At 41.1% G+C, this 22,624-nt stretch overlaps 2 protein-coding genes across 2 annotated transcripts; both read left to right on the forward strand.

Annotated features, from left to right (window-relative positions):
* The first annotated feature begins 1,173 nt into the window (after positions 1-1,173).
* LOC121182359 (troponin I, fast skeletal muscle-like) lies at positions 1,174-4,470 on the forward strand. The gene is made up of 7 exons (XM_041038821.1): positions 1,174-1,272; positions 2,644-2,675; positions 2,818-2,854; positions 3,050-3,178; positions 3,284-3,373; positions 3,625-3,801; positions 4,218-4,470. Exons 2-7 carry the CDS (start codon positions 2,668-2,670, stop codon positions 4,311-4,313), a joined length of 537 nt encoding a protein of 178 aa, XP_040894755.1. The 5' UTR covers positions 1,174-1,272; positions 2,644-2,667; the 3' UTR covers positions 4,314-4,470.
* A 2,780-nt stretch (positions 4,471-7,250) lies between these two features.
* LOC121182360 (troponin I, fast skeletal muscle-like) lies at positions 7,251-14,500 on the forward strand. Its single transcript, XM_041038823.1, has 7 exons — positions 7,251-7,375; positions 11,661-11,696; positions 11,842-11,878; positions 11,979-12,107; positions 12,294-12,383; positions 12,773-12,949; positions 13,234-14,500. The coding sequence occupies exons 2-7, from the start codon at positions 11,686-11,688 to the stop codon at positions 13,312-13,314; spliced, it is 525 nt and encodes a 174-aa protein (XP_040894757.1). The 5' UTR covers positions 7,251-7,375; positions 11,661-11,685; the 3' UTR covers positions 13,315-14,500.
* The last annotated feature ends 8,124 nt before the right edge of the window (positions 14,501-22,624 follow it).

The raw sequence follows: 22,624 nt of genomic DNA on the forward strand, positions 1-22,624 counted from the left end.
AGACTGCTCAAAGTAATTGAGCAGCAATTAACTTCACTGTAAAAATGAATTGATTTTACCATTAAAAAATCATGATATGATAGTTTTGCTATATCGCCCACCCCTACTTCACATGCTGCAGATCATCTGTCACCAGCCGCCATGACCAAACCTCCCCATGCGTTTGACTCCCCCCTCCCTCTCCGAGACCACCGCGCCAGAGCAAATGCTTGTCTGCTTTTCCATCTGTCAGGAATACATTCGTCATAGAGAAGTGTATTTATTCCTATTTATTTAGTCCTGTGTAATTCCCCAGAAAAGCTAAGTTTGCCACTTTCACTCCTCGGATCAGCACAACCCAGTTACGTCAGTGTCACGTGTCCCAGGTGTGATGCCTGTCGACCTCAGGTGTGGCAGAAAGAAAGAGTGTGAAGAGAGAGGAGCATGGCTGAGCAGAGACAAGCGCCTGAAAACTTCACACAGGCCAAAACAGAAAAAAAAAAGTTGACGTCTTCACATTAATTAAGATTTAAAACAAACAATGATAGAAAACATTATATTTTCCTCACAGTCCAGACCATTTACCCTCAGTTTGTTAAATTTATTCAGCTAAATAATAAGTAAACTGCTCTTTAGCATCTTTTTTCCACTCCTCCTGAGTGATCTTAGATCCTCAGAAAGTTTCCCTCTGTCATTTCTCTCTCTCCTCAGAGAAGCTGTTAACAGCTTCTTAATATTAGTCCATTAGTGTGTCTTAAATGACCGTCCCACCTGCTGCCCCCTCAGCTTTCATCGCTGCTGTTCCCTGGTTTCCTTCACTGTGAAAAGAGCCAGCTTTGGTTTACACAGCCAACAGAGCTGTGTTCAGATACAATGATACTCTGTTCTGTAATATCTTGTTGATTTGCCTCTTTTGCCTCTTTTCTCCAATCTAGTTCTCCTTATTTTCACTTCCAGGCTCTATATGAGTGCTTTCCTTTTGGGGATGGGGGTGGGGGTTGGGGTTGGTGGGTAGTGCAATCAGTAAAAAACAATGTAGAAAGCCGGGGGTTATTTATAATGTTCAGATAAGGAGGAGATTTCAGGGTGGGTGGGGGGGGGGGGGGGGGGGGGTCAGATATAATATTTCAGGTACTGATGAGCCCATTGGTCTGAGAGAAAATCGACTTCCATACAGAGAGAGATGGGGTTTTCTTTGCCTTTGGGGAATCCAATATATACCAACTTAAAATGCCGAGACTGAGCTGCTGCCCAAACCTGTCGCGCTGTTCTGTTTCCATCTTCAGTTGAAAGGTGAGAAATCTTTTTCTTTTCTCTGCTGCCGCTGATCTGATCCTTATCTTTATGGTTTTCTTCTTAAAACAATTATGTTGTTTTGGATGTTTAAAGTTGATCGGTTGATAAAATGATTCAGCTCGTTAGAAGCTGCTGATGTAGGATGATGAAGGTGATGATGATGAGTTTTTTAGATCGTGGGATGAACATAGGTCAGTGCTGCAGGTGTGATGAGGTGTGTTGGTGTAAATGGACTCTTAATTGATCTCTGGCCTCATGTTTGATCCATTGATTTGCATTTGTGTTCATATCAGATGGAAATATGAAGAAAACCTTTCTGTGAACATTGGTGCTCTTATTTATTCATGAAGTGTCTGTATATTTTGATATATTGTAAAATAGGCATCTGTCTCTGTTATTGACAGATGCTCAGTATCAAAGGAGCAGGAGCAAAAAAAAAACAAAACAAAACAAAACAAAACAAAACAAAACAAAACAAAACAAAACAAAACAAAAAAAAACGAATCGATTGGCAGAATCAGGATCATGATCAGTGCAGTTTGTGTAATTTCTGAGGTTTAGTGTTGAGGATTTAAAGCCTGATTCATTTCTTTTGGCTGTTGTTAGAAATCTAGATTCACACAAAGTTGAAAGAGAAATACTGGATCAGACTTAACATCAGCACATTGAAACATGCAGAATCAGGATCAGTGCAGATTTTTGATGGGTCGGTATCAGCCTGATCCATTTCTGACCCTCTCTTTGTGCATTATGCTGTTAAAAGTCTGGATTTACACAGTGCAGTGTATAAAAACAAGCTGAAGTGGTGTCTTTTAGACCTCTCGGTAAAACTGCAGAGTCTTAAGGTCTCTGTTTTCTGTTTGGCTACAGTGATTGTTGATCTGGATTGTTCTGCACCGTCTCTATTTTAAGAGAAGATAGCTGATGTCTCGGTCACGTCCAAGATGTTTGTCCTAACAGAGTAGATATCAGGTGTTTCCTGCTAATCTTCCTGAAGACAGACCCCCCCATGTCAGGGATGCCCGCCGGGGACGTGTCGACCCCAGATTCTTGGCCTAATTTAGGCAAGAGGTTTTTCCTCGCAGCTGACCGCTGATCCTCGAGTCAGTATCATGTTTCTTCTAAGTGGAGTTATTATTTCAGAAAGACCAAACAGAAGAATTCCAGCCCTGTTCCTCCTCGTCCTGACCCCACCTTCACCTCGTTTCCTCGTTTCCTCTGCTCTTGCTGAAAACCGCACAGTTAATGACTTTTCCTAATAAATAACCACTCAGGAAAAACTGGCAGCTGCTCATCTGCCTGTGCCTTCATCTGTGTCTTGACCTTTCATTAGTTCGAAATGGAAAATGATATTTTTTTTTCTACCAGGTGTGAGGCCAAACAAACGCCAACATGTCAGAGTAAGTAATCCTGGTTTCATTTATCTGTTCAGGTTCATTCGATTTTTCAGCTGCAAAATGTCAAAATGTGAAACTCGTGGAACATTTAAAGAACTGTTGTTCCAACTGGAGGAAAAAAAACAAATTGTTGTTTTCTCCTCAGGAAAAAGATGTCGTCGAGTCGCAAGCATCATCTGAAGGTAAAACACTCCCTCCGTTTGTTTTCCAGGGTTTTATAAAGCACAGTTGATCAGTGTTCACATCAAGGCTAAAATCTATTCAAATACGTCTTCACAACATTTTCCAAAGTGGCAAGTGAAGCAGTGAACAGAGTCAAAGAGTCTGGTGTTTGATGTGCTGTGATAGCTGATGTTATCTGGCTGTTTCTTTGGCAGAGTTTGATGCTGTCCATCGCCAAAGGTTTACTGGAGGAGGAGGAGAAGGAGCGAGAGGTGGAGAGGAGGAGGTACATGGCTGAGAACTGCCCCCCTCCGTCCATGCCCAGGAGCATGCAGGAGCTGCAGGTACATCACAAACATACGTGGACACCTGATCTCACACTCAGCACATTCATGAGCTGAGGATGAATATAACACAGAGTGACAGCTGTTGCTGATGTTTGCGTTCAGGAGCTGTGCAGAGAGATCCACCACAAGATCGACGTGATCGATGAGGAGAGATATGACCTGGAGATGAAAGTCAACAAGTCCAACAAGGAGGTAGATTTAACCTCTTAAATCCTGCACAGGCTTCGGTGGTTCATTCATCAAACGATGTTCAAACCTACATAGCTTTATTTGAAAATGTAGTGGAGGTTCCAGAGTTTCCAAAGATAATGAGTCTGTCATGTTGAACAAAATGATTCAAAATACAGAATATTTAGATGCAGATGTAGATTTTAATGATCCCATAACTAAAATTTCACCCTGGTCGTCCAGCGTGTAACCTCTGTGTTGTCTTCTCCTCCCAGATCGACGACCTGAAGATCAAAGTTCAGGACTTGATGGGCAAATTCAAGAAGCCCGTCCTGAGGAAAGTACGAATGTCGGCTGACGCCATGCTGAAAGCTCTGCTGGGCTCCAAACATACGGTCAACCTGGACCTGAGGGCCAACCTGAAGCAGGTCAAGAAGGAGGTGAAAGAGGAGGTGAGGAGCTGCTGGACTCACCTACATGTGTTTCATAAATCAGTTTTCTTCCTCCATCGACATAGAGTTAAAAGACATAGAGGCCTGAGGATGAAGTTCAAAATATAAATAATAATATATGGCTATAATAGATTTACAAGATTTCAGGAATTTAGCTTTAAGAGGTCAAGCTAAACTGAACTGACTCTAACGACCTTCATCATTAGCTTTTAATGACAGACACAGATTGATTGGGCTGTTGCCTCATCAGTCTGTGTCTAAATCTGCTGCTGATTTCAACAGCATTTTCTAAAAGCTAACCAGACCAGTTACTGTGTACTTGAGTATTTGACTCAGATTTTTCTCTAAACCTTTTGATGATTTAAAGAGTAACCAGCTGATGCAGCTCTGATTCTTTGGTCATGTTGGTGTTTCAGGATAAGGAACTGCGTGACGTCGGTGACTGGCGTAAAAACATTGAAGACAAATCTGGTATGGACGGGAGAAAGAAGATGTTTGAGGCCGAGGCTTAAATCAGTGTCTCATCAAAACTGGCCTATTTATAGTCTCGGTTTTTCAATGACATGGTTTGGACGAACATTTAACATTTAAATAGCACAAATGCATTTTTCTGAAACACGATACAACCTGTAGAAACTTTGATCGAATAAACAAGCAACACCTGCTGAAGGAGCTGTTTTCTCTTGATCATTGTCGTTGGGTATCAGACGGTGACTGTAGGTTTCCCTCGGGAAAAAAACGACAGTCACTGGCTGAATTTATCAGCTTTGGCCTGGAAACATCAACGTCGTGATCTGAAATTGGTGAAACCACAAAATGAAACTTTCAGCTGTGGTCTGATAAATTTACACCTCAGGCTGAACGTTACAACCTTCATGAAGGGAGGATTTAGCTCAGGACGGTTTGATTACACTCGCTCAGTTTTAGCTTGGTATATCGGTGGCAACTGAATGTAAATACATGAGTCTAGAAGAAGAGAGAATATTAAAAAATAGAATATTAAATATTAAAATATTAAATAAAATATTTAAAAATATATGAAAAATAATAATTAATTGATTATATACTTTTAAAATTACATGTCATCACAACCCTAATAACCACGGATGGATTATGAGAGCGATCATGTCGTTTGTGGTCATTTTGTGTCTCTTTGTATTTTGTTTTGTTCCATTGTGGTTGTTTTGTGTCTCTGAGCTTGATTTGTGTCTCTTCGTGGTTGTTTTGTGTCTCTTTATCCAGTAATGAAACGACAGACTGAGTCTTGTTTCTTGGTCGTTGCTGTTTTATTACATACAAAGCTTCTTTGTTGTCAGACTGACTGACTCAAGCTTAAAACTCCTAGGGGAACACGTCCTTGTTGGAGTTGTAGTTTTATGGTGAGAGACGAGACACACGATCCCCAATAATTTCCCACAAATCATTTGTCCCCAGCGAGCTACAGTCATCGTTTACAGACTTTCTCCTGAGATCCCCCGGATCTGAGGTGAGTGAAGTCTTTTCAGTTATAGTTTATTGTTTTGGTTGATTTGAACCTTTTGTCTTCAGTGTTTATGTGGAAACACTTTAAAGGGGCAGTGTGTAGGAATTCAGCATCAGCAGCTGAGCCTGAGGAAAGAGCTGAGGAGAGAGGACGACAGAAGCTCAGGTTTACAGCCTCATTCACTTACTGCTTCTTCATCCTGTCATGTTGAACTTAGGGCAGACTGGACGCTACAGTGGCTCACTGTGGCCTCCACAGGTACAGCATAGCATTACGAGAGGAGATGGACTGTGGCTAGCTGGTTAGCATGCTAACTTCAGTACATGTCTCGGAAACACAGTGTATGTGTTATGTCTTATGTCTTTGACATACCATCAAAACTTATTTTTTTCAGTGCTGATGAAGTTAGTTAAATTGTAAATGTTTTAAGCTAAAATTGTTACGTGTTGCCCCTTTAACTACCACTCTATAGGATTTGTAGACAGTAGATAAACATTTAATAAATGGTAAATAATTAATAAATTATAACACACTGTAATGTAGTTGTACTCAGATATAAGTGTTTTTAAGTGTATTTGGGACTCTGTAACTCCGTCTGTGAAGGCTGGTGTATAAACAGATGATTTGTGACAATAAAATATAACTTACAGTTGTAATGACAAAACATATATGTCTGTAGGCGAGGTTATAATTGTTCACAGATACTGTTCATTAATAAACACTTAAAAATGACCTTATATCTGCTTAAAACTACATTATAGTGTATTAATCACCATTTATTAAATCTTAAAATACTGCTCATAAACACTAAGTAGGAGCTTGAAGTTTAGTGTCACCATTTATGTTTTTGGCCATTTGGCGTTTATCAGATTTCCCAGATGTAACTTTGATATTACATCATGTTTTTGAGTTTTTGGTTTTGTCTCACAGTTTTGTTTTTACATTTCAGGTGTTAATCTGACTCTAATACAGATCCACGAAGCTGCAGCAGTTCACTGTTCAACTTCCTTCAGCCTTTTTATTAAAGGTAGGATCTTTAATCCAGGCATAAAGTAAGAGTTGCTCCATTATAACAGAATCTAAATGTCAGGCAGCTGATGTGATTGACAGTAAGTTTAACATAGAGACAAAGATCAGACAACCAATCAACATCTGAGTCTAGCGATCGAATGACTGTTAACAAAGTTCACCTCGCAGGCAGCAGGTCTTTAAAAAAAAGTCAATGTGCTTTGTAGTCAAAACATTGTTTATATAACTTGCTTCAACTTAAATCGTTATAAGCTAACGTTTTATATTTGTAAATTTGTTTGTCTGGCTGCACAGACTCCCCACAACAATCCTGCCTGCTATTTGGGCTAACATGTCAACTGCCAAAGCTCCAGCTCCATGCAGCATGGAAAACATGGAAATAAAACTGGACCTGACTGATATGAAATCATTCAATTGATTCCATATTTAATGCAGAATTTGTAAATAATCCACCAGCTGTTTGTGAAAAGCTCTAAACCTGAGCGAGAATATTATGAATTAAAATGATGTGCAGTTGTTTAATTGATTAATTTGCGATGGTTGATATGAAAAGAAATGGCACATTAATATACTTAATTTGACTTTTTGCTGTTTTCCACAGATACAGTGACACAGATTTCATCCAGCAGCATGTCAGTGAGTGTTTTAAACGTCAATATCTAATCTCTAAATGATTTCTGCCTATATATGTGTTCACTGTTGATTATAAACTGCTCCTGTGGTTTAATCACTTTCCTGCATTTTGTCCATCAGAAGCTCGATGGCACAAGATAATACAGATAACAATCTTAAAGGGCGGGTTATTTATAATGGGGCGAGCCGAGGAAGGGGGCAGATGACACTGTACTGTATTTCATGACCTTGCCAGCTCATTGGTTTGACGAGTAATCCACTTCCATAAAGAGAAAGTGGGGGATTTAGAGGGCTATCAGAGATTGCAATATATACCTTCTTAAGACTTGGTCTGCCTGGGACTCAGTCTGTGTCTCTGTGACTCTAACACGCTGACGGCTCCGCTCGGTCAAAGCAAGAACATCTTTCTCTGCAGTCTGACAGTGTTCAGTGAGTTCAGGAGGCGAAGTCTAAAGCATGTGATGTTTTTTGTTGTTTGCATGCTCACTCTTCTGCATGACAGCGGTTGTAAATACTTTATCTTGTCGGTACGTTTGTTAGAAAATGATGTGTGGTTTCCTCAAATGAAAGTTTGTCAGCTGAAGGTTGTAGAAAAAGGTTTAGGTTAAAGTTGAAATCTTTGGTCTCTGACCTTTGCTGAATATTTGATGATTACTGACATGGTCCTGAGACTGCGCAGAGTTCGACTGGCTGGTTGTGGTATTTAACCAACTGTTAAACCAGTGTGTGAATTTAATTTGTGTGTAGTGACGGTAAAATGCCAAAGGTTCGTGTTTGTTGTTGTTCAGCATTGCTTTGATAGGAATGAAGTGTCAATCATAGAATTTTTTAGCAAGTTACACATTTAGTATTTGATGTTCAATTGGTACTAAATTACTTTTAATGTACTTTTGGGGTTGGATAAGCAGAAGTTTAGCAACATAGAAAGTTATTGTTTTTTTTCTGCTTGTTTTATTATTAAAACTCTTATTGTGTTGTGAGAGGTTTTTCTGGATTTCAGTGGTAGTTTTTGTCTCGGACATGTGCTCGATCTGCTGCAGCAGAAAACTGGTGATGTACGGTCTGGTGATGTAGTGCACTGAAAGGAAACACCACTACAAGGCATGAACTTGAAAATCGATCCGTCAGTGTTTATCCTCCTGTCAGCACCGAGGGGTTCGGAGGAAAACCTGGACTAATCTGTAGCGGCTGCCAACCCCGGCCTCTGTCTTCACTTTACACTTGACTTTAATCCCCACTCACCAGATTTAGCCTGTTTTCCTCACAAGTGTTTAGTGAGTATTTGGGCAACAGTAAAGATTTTATTTTGCCTTTTACAAAACAAAATTCTGTAGCTTTTACGACAGATTTTGTTCCTGAACAGCAACTTTTTCTTTGAGGTTTAGATTTAATGGAAATGAATGATATTTATAATAATTTGTTTTTGTGGTTTCAGAGAATTGGCGACAGAGTTTTCAGTCTTAAGAAGAGATCCTGGTCTAAACCTCGGCCTCTGTCCTCAGTTTAAACCCTGGTCATCATATTTGGCCTCTTTTCTAGCGTTTTTTTTTTTTTTAATGTTTAAGCAACAGTGAAACTTTATTTCATCTTTAAAAATAGAGCTCCTATGATAGGCATGATTTTGGTTTCTGTACTTTTACAGACCTGAACGAGTTTTCTTTTAAGGGATCTTATTTCTCTTTCAAATGCGACTTTTTAACTGCTATTGTATCTTCTTGTTTGTGTTTTTCTCAGTGTCAAGCAGATGAGCTGTATGTGCATCTGAGGTCAGCCCAGTGGCAAGTTATTTTAGCGGTATGCTCTAATGTCTTGGCTGTCCGAGGGATGTTCTGCGGTGTTGGGTTACTGCAAACCCTTCTACCTTCCTCCCTCCAGAGACAATCCTACTCATAACACCCACTCACACTTACTTAAGACAAAAATCAGGGCCCAAATTTAACTCTGCAGATATTATTCCATCTCCAGAGCAACATGTTGTTATGTCCTCCGAGTTTCAAGTGTCCTAAAATACACTGTTATCCCTGGAGATACCCCCCTGCCTGTTACTGGTTTACAGATGACGGCCATTTGTTCCTGGGGGTGCTATTTGTTTTAGGATGCCTGCAGTGGTTGTCACACGTCTTTTCTTTTAAGACGAGCCTGCTGTCATATTTTTTTTTCTCCATAATGAAGACGTTAGGAACAGCTGTGACTCCAGGAATAGAGTCTTAATCCATGGCTCCGTCACAGCTCCTAAACATGACAAGCAGGTCAGGCAGTGACTATCTGGCCTCCGAATGGTGGCCTCAAAGCTGGTACTTAAAGGGCTGGTTTACACAGTTGACTAGTATCTATCCATACAGATGGTTTTGGTTTTATTTGACTACGTTTTGAGACCAATGATTGGCAAATCATCGTTTTAGCAGATGATGATGGTGATGGTGTTAGATGGAAAGTGAGATGCTTAGACATTTGACTTGAAACTACAAATGTCAACCTCATGGTCTTGCTTGTGGAAAAGTCAAGAGATCGTCTGAGTCATGTGGCTTCATCGTCTGGGCACCACAGTACAGGAGCACTGGTTGGTTTCTGGGTCTCTGCACAAAATATAATGAAGCTGCCTTCTGTTCTGTGCGCACTGTACTTGATGGGAACTTGTAAGCAAAAGGGGCCAAACAGTAAATCTTTGCCCTGGGGCCCCATAAACAGGTTGATCTGGCCATTCCACACAAAACTGTGTGCAGAATGTGACACTGTGGATGTTAGTAAGTGTAAATCCTATTTTTCAAGTATCATGTATGCTTTACATCACCGAGTATTTTCAAATCATCTTGTAGTGTGTTTGAGGACTTTGAATTTATTTTTCCGCCTTGCAGACAGCCAGTGTTTCCATTATGTCTAGTAAGGTATGGAGAATGGTTAGCATTAATGTCAAACAAAATTATTAACAGCTGATGAAGTACAAGTGCAACAAGACTAAAACTGATCTATGTTTAAGCAGATGAGCCTGTAATTCTTATTATACATGAGAAAATAAGATTGATGCTCTAACAGCACTGCAGAAATACTACCAATTAGTGTGCAACAATTAGCATTTTAATGTGCTCATGCTAATGTAGTGCATTAGCTTGTTGGCATTACTGAAAGGCTAAATTTAGTATGCCAACATAGATAGTGTTACCATGTTATCATTCACATTTTAACTTGCTATACCTCTATTAAGCATTTAACTTACTATTGTGAGCACATTACGTTACCATTAGACTCAGAGTATAGCTAAGGGTGACAGGAATACAGCCAGCATGTTATGCTAATGCTAACACTCCAATGTTTGCATGGTAGTGTTAGTATGTTAGCATTAGTCTCCAAGTTCAGCTTAGGCTGAAAGGAATGAATTCAGATCTCAGTTTAAGAGATATCATGTCCTGTCAGAAGTTGGACAGGTGTAAATTTTGGTCTCTAGGTGGCGCTAAAAGACCAGTCAAAGGATTAAAGTTATAATGAGTCGTCCTGTAAATGTCTGAACCAAATATCATGTCAATCCATCCAATAGTTGTTGAGATATTTGAGTATGGACCATAGTGTTGGACCTCTGTCCCCTGAGCCACTCTGCCAGAGTGAGCCTAAAAATAGCAGCATGGTCCTTTAAGGCATTAACACGGTCTGGGTTACAAAGATCCGTTCCATGAAATTTCCTGGAATTGACATGATGTCTTAAGATAGAATTAACATGATCCAAACTTGAAATGTGAGAGAGGTGGGTCTCTGGAGAAGGAAAGAAATAGATGGAGGAGCTGTGCCCTTGAAGGTGAAGCAGCACAGTGGAAAGTACAGATGTGGATTTTAACTATTCATTTGTTGATTTGTGTTTATCAGTGGAAGCTATTTGTGAATACAGGGATGGAATGTGAGCTTCAAGTCAAGAGTGGTGGAACGTTTATACTGTACAGATGACGTCAGAAACCCACTTTATTACTCTCACTGTCTTAAAATCTATGCAAGGGTTCAAATCACAGCTGAAATTCAGATTGAGAGTAAACGTCTTCTGTTTCATCTCATTAAAAAAAGCCTCATTAGAGATACTGTAACTTAGATCTTTTCCCCTGGAGTGGCAAAAAAAGTAAGATCATCATAGAGGTGTGGCCAGAGGAGACGGCCATATACAGGAAAATGGTTGTTGTTTTCATTTAGTTTCAATAGAGATAGAGAACAATTGTTCTACACAAATAAAATGTAGGATATTTGTTTGATATGAACGGGTGCTTATTGAGACTACACAGAAGAAGAGAAATGCACTTGTGTTATTGACCTTATGCGACACACCCAGCCAATTCCACTTTTGTGTTTAACTTCTAGTTACTGTTACTTCTAGTTACTACATTAAACAGAAGTAAAAACTCTCAGTCCTGATTGGTGCACACAGTCTGACAACAAATACCTGCACACTGACCAGTAACCATGACCATTGTCACAGAAACACAAGCAGCTGATCCCAGAGCTGTGTGGGAGAACCACTCTGATTAGTGCGGCCATGTGAAGATCATGAGCATCACTGAAACATACATGGGATCATGTTGCTGTTTTTGTATGTCTCTCAGAGTTGGTAATATGTATATGTTGTGTGAGATGGTGGACAAATGTCTAAACCGCTCCAGACAGTTCACTCCATGTTCTGTCACACATCGAAAGGTAAAAACAACATTTTGATTGATGACTTTTCTTGTCTTTCTGCCAGATAACATCAGGATCCTGCAGCTAACATGGCCACTGAGTAAGTAAATATAGGAATTTCTGAAACATTTGCCATTTAACATTTTTGCAGCCTTGGCCTCTGTAAATGGATTTTTATGCAGTAAAAACTGGACAAATCTCCTTTAGTTTCCTCCGGCCTGATGAATGTTTTTGTGTGTCTGCAGGAAAAGATTGTCTGCGAGGCGTAAGCATACTCTGAAGGTAAGAGGTGAAGAAATAGTAGAGATGCTGCAGTATTTCTGTTGCTTATTTTAAAATTTTAGCTGAAAATCCTTACAGTTGTGGATGATGTGATCCGCAGAGCTGTATGCTGGTGGTGGCGAATAATTTGTTGGAGGCTGAAGCATCAGTGAAGGCTGAGGAGAGGGAGAAGTTCCTGGCAGACAAGTGTCCTCCTCTGGAGCTGCCGTACTCCAGGGACGAGCTCATGGTAAGGACAGACTGTCCTGGGTCAGTCCGGATTATTACTGTGTGCTTGGGTCAGGCTTTACTATAAATTCACCTCTGCCAATAAAGAAACATGTAATATGTTCCTACATCTCTTAAATCCAGTTTATACAAAACACTTATATTCTAACACTGTTATACTATTAAACAATTCTTGATTTCTCTTAAGGAACTTTGCAAGAAACTTCATGAGCAGATTGACATCAGTGAAGAGGAGAGATACTGCATAGAGTTCAAGCTGAACATGGTTCTCAGTGAGGTGAGACACTTCTTCAGGTTCATTCACTGTATTGATTTCAGCAAAAATATTTTCATTAAAACATGAATTGGTTGGAACATGAAGGTGAATTAGTTCTTATACAGTATCTTTTTCTTCTTCAGGAACATTGTTTGAGAGATATTTTTAATTCTTCTCACATATTATGTTTCATATCTGAAAATTCTGTTCTGTGTAAAATCATGAATGATACAAATGAGAAGGAGAATTTCATTGTACAGGGAAACTTGTTTTTCCTGAGATGGGACATTTACCAGCCTTATATACAACCCTGTTTGAACACAAATTAACACGAGCCAAAAAATGTTAAAGGTGTAATTTGACCCACAATTAGTCAGTAATTATTCCTTGTCCCTTGAATCCTCCTGAAGGTCCGAGATCTCAACATCAAGATTGTGGATCTGAGGGGAAAGTTCAAGAGACCTCGGCTGAAGAAAGTTCGCATGTCCGCTGATGCCATGCTGAAAGCTCTGCTGGGCTCCAAACATACAGTCAACATGGACCTAAGGGCCAACCTGAAGCAGGTCAAGAAGGAGGTGAAAGAGGAGGTGAGGATCTGCCACCTGCTGCATCTGGTCTTCAGTCCCAAACTCAATATGAGCACAGATACTCACTGACTCAACCACCCTGTGGTTTAGTTTGTCATCTTGGTTCTTTTACACATGTTTAAACTTAAAGTTTGGTTGTTAGAAATTCGACTAAACAGCACTACATGGTACACCAGCCGGTAGGGCATGAGGATAATTTGGTTTTATTACCTTACTCTTTTCTGTATTTTATCATTTTAACGGGTCATTACATAAACTAAAATAAATATCATCTGTGTTCACAGGACAAGCAGCTGCGCGATGTTGGAGACTGGCGTAAGAACATTGAAGACAAGTCTGATAGGAAGAAGATGTTTGACAGTTAAATGCCATCTGTCATTGATTGCTGGGCTTAAGAGTGATTTTCAGGACAGAATTCAGGTCTTGTGTATTTGTAACTGAAGAGTTTTGTTCCAAAATGCTGCATATCCACCTTTACTTTTATAGTTATGGAACAAATGAGGCAGGATAGCTGTGGAGGTTACACTGATAAACAGTGGGTTTTTAAGCTTGTGGCACAGTAAGTGATAAATGGCCTCAATCTCCTCAACTGGTTCACAAGTTTTTAAAAGTGCTGACACTTAACTGTGGGATTTTTAGGTTTACATTCTTCCATTATCATTGTACACTTGCTTCAAAGCCTTAGTATCACCTATTGACGTATTCAGCTGTTTTTAATTTCGGCAATTAAAAGCAGCAGAAACGTCAGGTTTTGATTTTCAACAAATCAATTAAATTAAAGTATTTTCATCTAAAACATGAGTCAAAGCACAAATTTGTTCTTTGCAAGTATAGAAAATCTGTAATGTGAGCTGAGAGAGATGAGGCAGGGTTTGGTTTGGTTAGTTTTATTTTATTTTTGAGTTCTGTAGATTTTCGATATCTGACTTTAGGACAAAACTCTTCAGCTGAATTTAAGCTGTCTTCTGCTTTTGCCTGTATTGATACTGTACTGTGATGTATTTGTACTGTATGTGCTGTTAGTTAGTACATAAGTAGTGAATCAAACCTGCTTGTGTTCTCTGAAGGTTGATTTATACTTCTGCATCCAAATGTCACCATATCTACAATGTACCTTCCTCAAACCTGCACTAAGTGCTGCAACCTGACCCACCACTGACAGGTCCGGACAAATTATTTGGTGATTTCTTTTCTATTGCAGGAAGCTTCAGGCGGTGTTTGAGTTTAGGTTTAGTTGTTTTCAAATGCAATTTTTTAAGAAATTTCATTCTTTCACTCTCTGACTGAGGCAGCTGTCTACTTCTATGCATGTGATGTGTTGAAAGTGACAAAGCCTTGCATTAGTCTGACAAGCTAACGGTCAGTAATGGATCAAACAAATCAAAAGGCCAGTGAACCTGCTAGCAGATGCAACTCCTATTGCGGAAATATAATTCAGTCTACAGTCTGTACTAAACAGCATCATGTCACCTTTTCTAAAGTGTTCAAACCAAAATGTGACCTACTTTCCTTGTCTTGTCGCTCACATTAAATACAAAAGCTTCATGTTAATTGTTCAGAATCCTGTTGAATTTGTAAACACTTTCCTGTTTTAGTTCACGAGTTCATCTACAAAGTTACATCTTAACTTTAAATCACAGAGCCTGTGTTCTGTTAGACATGGATGTTTTGGGAGTTTGGTCTGTTGCTCGATTATCTGAGCAGAAACATAAGCGACAAAGAAATGTAGGCGACGTTAGCGTTATGCTAAAAGAAAATGAGAACTTGTAAATCAACTGAAAGCATTTAAACTTGAAACTAACGGTTAGCTAACGCTATCTGTAACAACAGAAAGTGCTGTCTCAAGATGGTAAGCTAACGGTTAGCCAACGTCATCTGTAACAACAGAAAGAGTTGTCTCAAGACGGTAAGCTAACCGTTAGCTAACGTCATCTGTAAGAACAGACAGAACTGTCTCAACAGAAAAAAAGTCATCCTTTCCTGATCATACACATTTAAAATTTTAAGTCTTAACCTTTAAAAATAGGATTTTGTTTATTGCGAAAGCAAACTGGGCTCAGACTGAAGGAACTGTGATATGTAGATTTGATTTTTGTTTTTTAATCATGGCATATAATTTGTCAGTTGACATTTACAGCTAAATGTTCAGTTTTTTTTTATTGAATCATTAGTGGTGCATTGCTTAGAATAGAATAGAATAGAATAGAATAGAATGCCTTTTATTGTCATTATACATCTTTCACATGTACAACGAGATGAAAAAAATGGTAACGTAACTGTTAGATAACGTCATCTGTAACAACAGACAGCTGTTGCATGCGTCTACTAGTTCTTGACAATTCTGCTAGTCTTTGACGATTCCTCTGGCTTGCTGTTCTTCTGTCTTGTCAATATTCTGCGGTGTGAAGCAAACGGTTAGCTAACGACAACAGATAGAGCTGTCTCAACGGTAACCTAATGGTTAGATGACGTCATCTGTAACAACAGACAGAGTAAGCTAACAATGCACAAACTGAGCGTACTGAAGTCTGACTGTAGCTGGCTTTAGAGGCCAGAGACTTTGTCCTGGTGGTGTTTTTCTCTGGTTAACAATGGCTCCCATTCCATCCAGAGAATCCCCTGCTTCATGAACTTTTTCACTGCATCCTCTATCATGGCATGCAGAACTTGTCATGGTATGATTTTCCAACCATTTGAGCAGAAAATCAAACAAATAATCAAACTCAGATGCGATGATGCCAGAAGTAACCAAGCTCACCAGTTAAAAGGGTCGCCAGTCAAAATAAACCCTCAACAAGAAAAACAAGAAAACAAAAAGAAAAAAAAAAGACAACAACAAAAGAAAAGACAGACTCAAAAACAATCTTATTTCTGGCCAAAGATGCTAGACTAAACCAGAAATAAACACAATCTTTAACAAAAATACAAAATAAACCACTACCATAAACGACCAAAAGAAATAGATGGAAACAGATTTAAAATAGCTCCAACCTCTTTCCAGACACACGCACGCACACTCGCGCACCAGCATGCACACACGGAGAAGCGACAGCCAACGCGGTCGTTCACAGTAAGCCATCGGAAGCTATACGGCTTGCACCACAGGTGAAGCACACGCTGGCGAAGCCACAGGCAAAGCCGACACAGGCGAAGCAGCAGTGTGCCAGTACTTGACCTAGTGGTCCAGGTGACCCGAGCCGTATGTCCGGATCGGCAGACGTCTTTCTCTGAGAGGGGAAGGAGTGAGGAGGACCGGGAATAGCCGCCGCCGCCGCCGCCGCCGCCGCGAATGAAGCGAAAAACAGACCCCGGGACGCAGCCACAGCCAGAACAAAGGGCAGTCGCGGCACTTGCCACGGCGCCAACCGAACCTGCTTAAACGACAAGGTATAAGAAACCTAGCCATAAAATTTCCTAGATTTGAATAAAAACACATATCCTGGCGTTATCAAGCGTCTAGCTGCACTCGGAGAGGAGAGGAGATGCAGCACCCCGGAAGTGAACGGACCTCGAGCCAGGAAATGAGAGAGAGAGAACGAAGAAGGAAACCACCCTCCTTTTATATCCTCGCCCCCTACTCTGATAGGCCAATGAGCCTAGCAGTTCTCGCATGATAGACTCACCTGCATTACACCGCAGCAGCAGAGCATGCCGCCACATAGAGCTGTCTCAAGAGGGTAAGCTAACGGTTATCTAACGTCATCTGTAACAACAGTTGTCTCAAGACGGTAAGCTAACGGCTAGCTAATGTCATCTGTAACAACAGAACTGTCTCGACAGAAAAAGTCATCTTTTAACGATCATACACATTTAAAATTTTAAGTCTTAGCTTTTAAAAATAGGATGTTTACTGAGAAAGCAAACTGGGCTCAGACCGAAGGAATTGTGGTATGTAGATTTGATTTTTGTTTTAATCATTGCATATAATTTGTCAGTTGACATTTAATGCTAAATGTTCAGTTTTTTATTGAATCATTAGTGGTGCATTGATTTGCATGCGTCTACTAGCGTTTGACGATTCTGCTAGTCTTTGACGATTCCTCTGGCTTGCTGTTCTTTTGTCTTGTCAATATTATGCGGTGTGAAGCAAACGGTTAGCTAACGTTATCTGTAACAACAGATAGAGCTGTCTCAACGGTAACCTAACGGTTAGATAACGTCATCTGTAACAACAGACAGGGTTGTCGCAAGACGGTAAGCTAACGGTTAGCTAACGTCATCTTTAACAACAGAACTGTCTCGACAGAAAAAAAGTCATCGTTTAACGATCATACACATTTAAAATTTTAAGTCTTAGCTTTTAAAAATAGGATGTTTATTGAGAAAGCAAACTGGACTCAGACTGAAGGAATTGTGATATATAGATTTGATTTTTGTTTTAACCATTACATAAAATTTATCAGTTGACATTTACAGCTAAATGTTCAGTTTTTTTATTTAATCATTAGTGGTGCATTGATTTGCATGTACATTATGGAACTCTATAGCTCAGCTATAGAGCAATGCAATGCAGAGCATTGCTGAAGTCTGATTGTAGCTCGTTGTGTTGCTTCCCTTTGAGCTAGGGTTTGTAACATAATGGGGGCTGGTCCAATTTTCCTGATATTTCTTGGTTCATGACTGTTTATTTTGTTACTTGGTGGAGTGTTACAGCTTTGTGGGTCCCTCCTTGTTTTTGGCTTTCCTTTTGTTTGGTATGATTGTTTGACATGCTTTATTTTGATAAATTCAAGTATCGCTGTGAGCATCAATTTCTGAGCTCCCTGGTTAGAGAGGGTGAGTGTCCCAGCTGGACATTAGTCCTTCCAACGGTTCACTCTTTTGTTATTTTTCCTTTTTTGTTTTCGAGGCTATCCCAGGTGGGGGCACGCTTCGAGGTTGTGTGGTAAGCTCTGTCTTTGGTTTACTGTGGGACCTCGAGTTCAGCGTTTAAAGTCGCCTCGGGCCTGGTAACCTCAGAAGATAGTTAGGTTAAGTTTTGTTAGGCAGGTTTCCAGGGCTTGCTCTTTTTGGACCTCTATAGCAGAGCTATGGAGCAATGCAGTGCAAATTTCTGTAAAGAGCGTGCTGAAGTCTGATTGTAGGCGGCTTTAAAGGACTTTGTCCTGGTGGTGTTTTCCTCTGGGGTGGTCAGCATGTCTGTCTGTGCAGCATCAGATGATGCACAAACTGAGCGTGCTGAAGTCTGACTGTAGCTGTATTTAGAGGACTTTGTCCTGGTGGTGTTTTCCTTTGGGGTGGTCAGCATGTCTGTGATCAGGTCTGTGATGTCAGCTAGTGCACCAAACACTGGCTCGCTGTGACTTGCTGTTAACAATGGCTCCCATTCCATCCAGAGAATCCCCTGCTTCATGAACTTTTCCACTGCATCCTCTATCATGGCGTGCAGAACTTCAGGAGAAAAGTGTTGCTCAGTGGCATCCACCTTCCTCACGTGTGCTGACATGACAGAGTCAGAGAGACATCTGTCCAATGGAACCTGGGGCATCTGATATGTCTGAGTAACCCTCATATGATTATATATGTTGTTGACGAGTCTCTGTGAATACTGTCTGAGCTTTCACTGTATTTCAGTCCATTCCACAGTTGTCATGGTTTGATTCTCCAACCGTTTGAGCAGTAAATTGAACAAGTAATCAAACTCAGACGTGATGCCAGAAGTAACTGAGCTCACCAGTATTTTCTGAGTGATCATTGATGTACTCGTTGTCAGAGTGGCAATGTCAGGTGTTTGTACAGGTGACCCTGAATCCTGTTTCAGGCTCACCAGGAACTCTGCATCAGAGGCATTATGTGCAGAGAGTGTGGGTAGGAAACGTTGGCTAAATGTGTAGCGTTGGGGAAGGTAGGTGGGTAGTTCCACCCTCCTCTGCCATGTCTGATATCTCATGGCACCATTTCATGAGAATCTCAGCCACAGCTTCAGTGGGAACAGAGTATAAGTTTGTTTCTCTGGCAGACTCCAAAGTGGTTGAGTCCCAGCACATTTACAGACACTGAAATCTCAGCCTGCCGAAGGATTTTTCCAGATATTTGAAAGCTTCAGTCACCATTTTACAGAGGGTTGGCATGGATATACTGTCGCTCACAAAACACACAGGCTCTGGTTGTAAATCCTGGGTTCTAGAAACAAGGTCTACAAGAGAGCTTGTCACAGGCCATGTACTTGTGGCTGGTGTGTCTCTCTCTTTCTTTTTTTTCTCTTTTTTCCAGTTAGACTCCCAAGATGCACCTGTGATTATCTGCAGGTGTGGGTGTCCTATAAAAACCTGCCACACCTCTCCACTCTCTCTCTCTCTCTCTCTCCCTCCCCCACACTTCCTGCTGCAGATGACCTGGCAGCAGGGCCTACTGCTCACTCCACATTTTTCTTTTGTTAAACCCTATTTTTGATTTAATAAATGTAGTAAATTGTCTGTACTTTTGTGTAGCTCGTTGTGTTGCTTCCCTTTGAGCCAGGGTTTGTAACATAATGGGGGCTGGTCCAATTTTCCTGATATTTCTTGGTTCATGACTGTTTATTTTGTTACTTGGTGGAGTGTTACAGCTTTGTGGGTCCCTCCTTGTTTTTGGCTTTCCTTTTGTTAGGTATGATTGTTTGACATGCTTTATTTTGATAAATTCAAGTATCGCTGTGAGCATCAATTTCTGAGCTCCCTGGTTAGAGAGGGTGAGTGTCCCAGCTGGACATTAGTCCTTCCAACGGTTCGCTCTTTTGTTATTTTTCCTTTTTTGTTTTCGAGGCTATCCCAGGTGGGGGCACGCTTCGAGGTTGTGTGGTAAGCTCTGTCTTTGGTTTACTGTGGGACCTCGAGTTCAGCGTTTAAAGTCGCCTCGGGCCTGGTAACCTCAGAAGATAGTTAGGTTAAGTTTTGTTAGGCAGGTTTCCAGTGCTCGCTCTTTTTGGACCTCTATAGCAGAGCTATGGAGCAATGCAGTGCAAATTTCTGTAAAGAGCGTGCTGAAGTCTGATTGTAGGCGGCTTTAAAGGACTTTGTCCTGGTGGTGTTTTCCTCTGGGTTGGTCAGCATGTCTGTGATCAGGTCTGTGATGTCAGCTAGTGCACCAAACACTGGCTCACTGTGACTTGCTGTTAACAATGGCTCCCATTCCATCCAGAGAATCCCCTGCTTCATGAACTTTTCCACTGCATCCTCTATCATGGCGTGCAGAACTTCAGGAGAAACGTGTTGCTCAGTGGCATCCACCATCCTCACGTGTGCTGGCATGACAGAGTCAGAGAGACATCTGTCTAATGGAACCTGGGGCATCTGATATGTCTGAGTAACCCTCATATGATTATATATGCTGTTGACGAGTCTCTGTGAATACTGTCTGAGCTTTCACTGTATTTCAGTCCATTCCACAGTTGTCATGGTTTGATTCTCCAACCGTTTGAGCAGTAAATTGAACAAGTAATCAAACTCAGACGTGATGCCAGAAGTAACTGAGCTCACCAGTATTTTCTTAGTGATCATTGATGTACTCGTTGTCAGAGTGGCAATGTCAGGTGTTTGTACAGGTGACCCTGAATCCTGTTTCAGGCTCACCAGGAACTCTGCATCAGAGGCATTATGTGCAGAGAGTGTGGGTAGGAAACGTTGGCTAAATGTGTAGCGTTGGGGAAGGTAGGTGGGTAGTTCCACCCTCCTCTGCCATGTCTGATATCTCATGGCACCATTTCATGAGAATCTCAGCCACAGCTTCAGTGGGAACAGAGTATAAGTTTGTTTCTCTGGCAGACTCCAAAGTGGTTGAGTCCCAGCACATTTGCAGACACTGAAATCTCAGCCTGCCAAAGGATTTTTCCAGATATTTGAAAGCTTCAGTCACCATTTTACAGAGGGTTGGCATGGATATACTGTCGCTCACAAAACACACAGGCTCTGGTGGTAAATCCTGGGTTCTAGAAACAAGGTCTACAAGAGAGCTTGTCACAGGCCATGTACTTGTGGCTGGTGTGTCTCTCTCTTTCTTTTTTTTCTCTTTTTTTCAGTTAGACTCCCAAGATGCACCTGTGATTATCTGCAGGTGTGGGTGTCCTATAAAAACCTGCCACACCTCTCCACTCTCTCTCTCTCTCTCTCTCCCTCCCCCACACTTCCTGCTGCAGATGACCTGGCAGCAGGGCCTACTGCTCACTCCACATTTTTCTTTTGTTAAACCCTATTTTTGATTTAATAAATGTAGTAAATTGTCTGTACTTTAGTGTACTCGTTGTGTTGCTTCCCTTTGAGCCAGGGTTTGTAACATAATGGGGGCTGGTCCAATTTTCCTGATATTTCTTGGTTCATGACTGTTTATTTTGTTACTTGGTGGAGTGTTACAGCTTTGTGGGTCCCTCCTTGTTTTTGGCTTTCCTTTTGTTAGGTATGATTGTTTGACATGCTTTATTTTGATAAATTCAAGTATCCCTTTGGGCATCAATTTCTGAGCTCCCTGGTTAGAGAGGGTGAGTGTCCCAGCTGGACATTAGTCCTTCCAACGGTTCACTCTTTTGTTATTTTTCCTTTTTTGTTTTTGAGGCTATCCCAGGTGGGGGCACGCTTCGAGGTTGTGTGGTAAGCTCTGTCTTTGGTTTACTGTGGGACCTCGAGTTCAGCGTTTAAAGTCGCCTCGGGCCTGGTAACCTCAGAAGATAGTTAGGTTAAGTTTTGTTAGGCAGGTTTCCAGGGCTTGCTCTTTTTGGACCTCTATAGCAGAGCTATGGAGCAATGCAGTGCAAATTTCTGTAAAGAGCGTGCTGAAGTCTGATTGTAGGCGGCTTTAAAGGACTTTGTCCTGGTGGTGTTTTCCTCTGGGGTGGTCAGCATGTCTGTCTGTGCAGCATCAGATGATGCACAAACTTAGCATGCTGAAGTCTGACTGTAGCTGTATTTAGAGGACTTTGTCCTGGTGGTGTTTTCCTCTGGGATGGTCAGCATGTCTGTGATCAGGTCTGTGATGTCAGCTAGTGCACCAAACACTGGCTCACTGTGACTTGCTGTTAACAATGGCTCCCATTCCATCCAGAGAATCCCCTGCTTCATGAACCTTTCCACTGCATCCTCTATCATGGCGTGCAGAACTTCAGGAGAAACGTGTTGCTCAGTGGCATCCACCTTCCTCACGTGTGCTGACATGACAGAGTCAGAGAGACATCTGTCCAATGGAACCTGGGGCATCTGATATGTCTGAGTAACCCTCATATGATTATATATGCTTTTGACGAGTCTCTGTGAATACTGTCTGAGCTTTCACTGTATTTCAGTCCATTCCACAGTTGTCATGGTTTGATTCTCCAACCGTTTGAGCAGTAAATTGAACAAGTAATCAAACTCAGACGTGATGCCAGAAGTAACTGAGCTCACCAGTATTTTCTGAGTGATCATTGATGTACTCGTTGTCAGAGTGGCAATGTCAGGTGTTTGTACAGGTGACCCTGAATCCTGTTTCAGGCTCACCAGGAACTCTGCATCAGAGGCATTATGTGCAGAGAGTGTGGGTAGGAAACGTTGGCTAAATGTGTAGCGTTGGGGAAGGTAGGTGGGTAGTTCCACCCTCCTCTGCCATGTCTGATATCTCATGGCACCATTTCATGAGAATCTCAGCCACAGCTTCAGTGGGAACAGAGTATAAGTTTGTTTCTCTGGCAGACTCCAAAGTGGTTGAGTCCCAGCACATTTACAGACACTG

Source organism: Toxotes jaculatrix, chromosome 5, assembly GCF_017976425.1.
Source record: "Toxotes jaculatrix isolate fToxJac2 chromosome 5, fToxJac2.pri, whole genome shotgun sequence".
Classification (NCBI taxonomy): domain Eukaryota; kingdom Metazoa; phylum Chordata; class Actinopteri; family Toxotidae; genus Toxotes; species Toxotes jaculatrix.

What these genes read in the sequence shown, in the direction of transcription:
- LOC121182360 (XM_041038823.1), top strand. An exon ending in GGCGTAAGCATACTCTGAAG is followed by an intron (nt 11,879 to 11,978) that starts GTAAGAGGTGAA and finishes TGTGATCCGCAG; the next exon opens with AGCTGTATGCTGGTGGTGGC. An exon ending in TGAACATGGTTCTCAGTGAG is followed by an intron (nt 12,384 to 12,772) that starts GTGAGACACTTC and finishes ATCCTCCTGAAG; the next exon opens with GTCCGAGATCTCAACATCAA.
- LOC121182359 (XM_041038821.1), top strand. An exon ending in GTCGCAAGCATCATCTGAAG is followed by an intron (nt 2,855 to 3,049) that starts GTAAAACACTCC and finishes TTTCTTTGGCAG; the next exon opens with AGTTTGATGCTGTCCATCGC. An exon ending in AGAAGGAGGTGAAAGAGGAG is followed by an intron (nt 3,802 to 4,217) that starts GTGAGGAGCTGC and finishes TTGGTGTTTCAG; the next exon opens with GATAAGGAACTGCGTGACGT.